The sequence below is a fragment of the Diachasma alloeum genome, unplaced genomic scaffold (genome assembly GCF_001412515.2).
Source record: "Diachasma alloeum isolate Michigan unplaced genomic scaffold, Dall2.0 Dall_scaffold_00742, whole genome shotgun sequence".
In the NCBI taxonomy this organism is placed as follows: Eukaryota; Metazoa; Arthropoda; class Insecta; order Hymenoptera; family Braconidae; genus Diachasma; species Diachasma alloeum.
The window spans coordinates 257,334-262,709 of record NW_021680872.1 but is presented as its reverse complement, the minus strand read 5'-3'; the positions used below and the strand labels follow the sequence as shown (position 1 = coordinate 262,709).

The following is a 5,376-nucleotide window of genomic DNA, read 5'->3' as shown; positions in this document are numbered from 1 at the left end:
TTTGAGGCCACGAGGGCTGGGAGATGTTCAGGGAAGTTATACTTCAACAGTATGCGATGAACAATACTGATGGGATGAAGTAGAGTCAATGGGATGAATTACTGGCGAAAATCGTAGAAACTTAGAGCTGGTGTAGTGGAAAGTAATGCTTGGAAGGTGCAATTTAATTTGTGAGGAAATTCAGGAGGAGGGGAGAGAGCGTGAAGGAAGAAGGGGAATCTCAGGATGGTAAACAACGAAGCTCCGAACATCTCTCTCCCGCAGTAGTTTTTACAGCATCGACATTTTGTCTAATTCGCAAGTCAAAATGAAGGAGGCGCAGGAGCATTTAATTCGATGTTCAAATCGTGACATCGACAGAGTGAAATTTCAAAAATTTTCCGCCACTTTGAAGCCCTTTTCACAAGCTTCAACCACCTTCAAATTCATTCAAATCGCACCATTCTGCCCCACTTTTCCCCACTCCTCAATTTAAGAGGAAAAATTCAGTGGAATTTTTGGTCCAATGTATTCTTCTCTGAATTTATCAGTCCCCGGTACATAGCCCAATTTATTGGCTCTCCACCTCCTTTCGTTGCTCTGAAAAATGTCCGCAACTGGCACAGAAACCGATGCTTCGTTAGTGGTTCCATCCGTATTTCCCTGTTTTCTCACACTACCACTCCCCAACCAAAAGCACAAGAGACAGAATTACAAAGGCACTGCACCTACCCCCTATGTCCACATTCACCGCCCCTCGCCCCCTTACTCACCATGCATCCATGTATGCATCTATTTATTTTTATTCCCGCAAATTTTATTTTCCTTTGTTGGTGAAAACGCCGGGGATTTCATTCGTCCGTAATTTACTCTCCATACGCGAGCAACTTTTGACTCGGCGCTTTTTTCGCCCCTTCTAATCTAATTTCGTTTGTTAGGCAATCATTATTCTCCTTAAAAAAAATTGTCCGACAATTTTTTTTCCCCCTTCAGAAACGAAAAAACTGAAAACTTTAAACTCAAACAATTGGATTAGGGTTTTGTTTATGCGTCCGTTACAGGCAGAAGTACTCCCTCTAATGGAGTTTCGTACAGAGCTTTAACTAGTTGCTGAAACATGCCAGTGGGAGTATAAGAGCTTACATCGAGAATTGTACAAAGATTTAATTCCACCTACCCAGAGAGATTTAAACCGATGTTTCAAACAAATTAACGTTCATTCTCGATGTTATAGTTATAGTATAATATATATGGACATGTTCGAGTTGAGTCGTTGAATTCAACGAGGGAAATGAATTGAAAATGCCGAAAAAATAATGATTAATTTATGAAATCCTTATTTGCATTGGATTCGTCAATTTCGAAATTTCCAATTTTTTGTGTCAAGATTACTAATTTTGGCCTCAGGAGTTCGAATAACGTTTGGGCAATGTTGGCTGTCAACCTTGGGACAATGTAAAATTTAGAAAAATTCCTCGCAAAATCCACCAAAATGGGTTCTCCATGTCTTAGACATTTTCAAAATTTACCAGTAATTTAGTAACCAATAGTGCAAGAAAGCTCCCTCTCCCTTAATTTGATGGTAAATGTCTGAGCTATCAGCCTCGCCTAACGACCCAACCCCACCTCCCACTTCCCACGGTCTATCAGATATCAAATCATTTGATCCACCAGAACGACGTAAAAAGCCATATCGAGGAATCTATCGCCCTCTGTGTGAAATGTATCCGCTCCATTCCTGTTATCTTCCCTCTGTACATCAGCCCCTGACGGTTCCGTCCCGGTGAACGTCAAAACACCACCGATGATTATCAATCCGAAAATTGACGAAACGTTCAGCTCATTTGTTGTGCCGTAAATCATCGGCAATTGGTCGATCATTATGCGGTGTCGAATGCCTGTTCAATATTCGGGAAAGGGAGGGCCAACGGAACCTGTCACTCTGTCTCCAGCCGCTGGGGAACACCAACCGAGGATGGATTCCATAAATCATAGTCTAAAAGTTTTAATCGTTGTTTCATTTATCCATTACTCCCAGAATTTTGTTATTCAGAGTGAAAGTGATTGTGAAGGCTCCAAACGTTTGGAGTTCGTGGCGATTGAGTATCTTAAGAACATCCGGAATTCATCAGTTGTTCATGTGGTTGTGCAGGACGGAGTGCCGGCTGATGTTTCTGAACCTATTCTGAGGACTTTAGGATCGCTTGTCTCACTCGTACTTCATCATTCAGGTAATCATATTTTTGAATCATTTATTCTTCCCGAATATTTGGGAGAACAAAGTGTGAGAAGTGTGCAGTATGAATCTCATCAGATAGCCATCAAAATTTTCCATAGGATTCATATCTGATCAACTTCTCGAGATATTGCAAGAAGAAAAATTTTGGTGAATTCGGTGCTTTCATCTCAGGAAAAAGTGGGGCAAAACCGCTCGTATCTTTTGAAGCTAGTGTTAGATTTATCGAGCTTTCTAATGAACCTGACCCCGCGCATCTATCCCTAATAGGTCCAGAGATATGACCTCCTTAACTAGAAAGTCCTGTCAGCAGATTGACTAAATTTTGAACATTTCGATTTCTTTTTCCTCCAGATTTTAGGACTCCTTTTGCCACCGGCACGAAGATGACCCACATCTTTGCAATCATCAATAGCTTCGAGTGGATGAACCACTGGAAGCAAGTGCATCGCAGCTACTTGTCGGCACCGACGCGAATAGCTCTTTTGATCACCGGAAGTTGCACTGACTCCCACGTAAAAAGCATCAAATCGATTCTGCACGGCTTTTGGCAACGAGAGATGCTGAACGTCATCGCGATCACCCCTACCCAAGACCTCCCACTGATCCACACGTACAATCCGTTTCTGGTTGGCACCGAGAATCCTCCTGGTGAACTCATGAACCTGACCAGCGAATTCTTTCCGGACAAGTTGAAGAATCTCCATAAGTACCCGGTCCGCATAGCCTTCTATGAGAATCCACCCTACGTCTACCCCAAGACTCACCCGGCACCGATGGATGGCGGTGACTACGCTCTGATGACGTTCCTCTCGGAGCGCTTGAACTTCACGATGAAGTCCAGCATGAAACAGGTGACATTCGCTGATACTTTCTTCCAGTTGTCGAACAGAAAGAGAACCGCAGCAATTGGTGATCTGCTTATGAGAGACACTGACATCCTCGGAAACTCTTTCTACCTGGAGTCCATCAATGGACAGGAGCTGGACATTCTCTACCCGAGATGGCGGACAGCTCTGGTGGTTATCGTTCCAAGAACTCGTCCAATCCGCGGAATCTTGAACATGTTTTCGTCCGTTGATCTCACAGTGGTGATCCTCTTCTTCATTGTGATGATCCTCCTCGTCGTGTACCTCCGTGTGGAGAAGGATACCCATATCTTCATACATGTATGGAGACTTCTGATTTATCAGCACTTCGATTTCATCGGGACGCGGGCGTCGGAGAGGCTCTTCTGCATATCCTTCGTCATCTGGTCATTCTTCCTGGTGGAATTCTACGAGGGACGACTGGTGAACGACCTCAGCTCGTCGTTTTACAAGGATATCAAGACTCTCCGAGGGTTGATTGACAGTAAACTCACGGTGTTGGTGCCGTCCTGGCAGCAGACTGTGTTGAGTCACTCCAGCATTCAGGAGCGGATGGAGTTGGTGGGGCAGTTGGAGGTCGAGGGGAACTTCACCAAGTGCGCGCAGAGGGCGGTTGAGGCGGGGGATGTCGGGTGCACCATGGACGCCAATGCTGCGGATTACTTTAAAGATCACATCGCCAAAAACGCGTATGAGGAGACGAATGATGGCACGGTAAAGGGACAGCTCCGCGTGATGGAGGAGTCCCTCATGAGCTTCTGGCGGCTGCATGCCACGCGGAAAAGGTTCTTCCTCAAGGACAAACTTAATGAAGTGATTGGGATAATTCAGGAGGGGGGGCTCTTGAAGAAGTGGGAGAGCGATGAGAAGGATAGGCAGTTTCGGGAGCATGTAGAGGAGCAGAAGGAATCCGTGGGCATGGACAAGATGGGGGCAGCTTTCCAGTTGTTGATGTATGGACATTGCCTTGCTACTGGTCAGCTGCTCATTGAACTGGCGTGGCATGCTTTCAAGAAGAATCATCTGAGGGGGTGGGATGACTCCGAGGAGGCCTTTGTTGGTTAATTTCATGAGGAAAATGTTCCGCAAGCTGGCTACATAACGCGGAAGTCGACATAATGCGGAAATGAGTTATCATTTTTCATGAGATTATATTCACCTCAAAAAAAAATACCGATTTCGCTCCGCATGCTGCCAACATAACGCCGAAAAATGTTGCGGCCGTTGACTCTCGATCGCAGATTCTTCCGCATAATGTGGCAAAATCAGTCGTTGCTTTACGATTATAAGAAACTTTCTGGCCCATCACTTGGACTCATTTAAGATCTCATCATCAGGGAAATGATGCAGTATTTCGTTCCGCAATATGTCGACATAACCCAAAAATATTCTGCGGTGAAAATTTTTGTTCTACATTTTATCCGCAAGTTATGGTGTGAAATAGGATGGGTTTTTTTAAATTGAATTAGAGATTCCCCTGGGTATTAAATGAGGTCACTTTCTACCCCCTATTCCCACATCTTTCGGAATGGAAATTTCTAGGATAATATAAAATTCATCCTGCGTCGTGCGATTACATAATTTCAGCGATATCCACAGCAAACAAAGTATACGTTAGGCGCCTTACATCGAGCGATTCCAGGCGTGTGCTTTAGGTAGAACAGTGATAACACATTCATTGGTATTCCGCGAAACGAGGAGTCTCGCTACGTGTCCAACAGTGCAGGTGGCACAGACTGTCCAGCCTTCGGCGAATGCAATTACAATGATGGTCTCAATTACCAATCCACGTTAGTAATCGCATTTGACAGGGGAGGGGGGGAAATGTACGAGTAAATGTACTTTGGTACATGAAAGTGCATAGAGAAATGAGGAAAATTGTGAGGTATTTTTTGTTGTTGAAGGGACATTAGAGGTCACGAGAGTGAATATTGAAAAAATTCCACTCGATGTCGGCATTCTTATCGCATCTGCATTTTCCGGGGTATTAGAATGTATTTCCAATGTCCCGTGGGAAATTAGTCTCGGCATTGAAATGAAACTCGGAAATAAGGAGTGAACTTTTCTCTGACGGAAGAATGTGACAAGAATTTGAATGAAGAAATTGTTGAAAAAAATGTGACTAATGAATTAATTGTCTGATCGACTCACCAATTAGATTAGATGTTATTGATGTCATGAAGCTCAATAATGAGTTTATATTCACCGATGCCAATAATAACACATGAAAATATAAATTTCCCCAATTATCGCTAACATCACTGTTTCCAAAAATTCTAACGTGAATACGAA

General features: G+C 43.8%; 1 protein-coding gene across 1 annotated transcript; it reads left to right on the top strand.

The window, feature by feature from the left end:
• Positions 1 to 2,601: 2,601 nt before the first annotated feature.
• LOC114841538 lies at positions 2,602 to 4,149 on the top strand. The gene has a single exon (XM_029126556.1). The coding sequence runs from the start codon at positions 2,602 to 2,604 to the stop codon at positions 4,147 to 4,149; it is 1,548 nt and encodes a 515-aa protein (XP_028982389.1).
• The last annotated feature ends 1,227 nt before the right edge of the window (positions 4,150 to 5,376 follow it).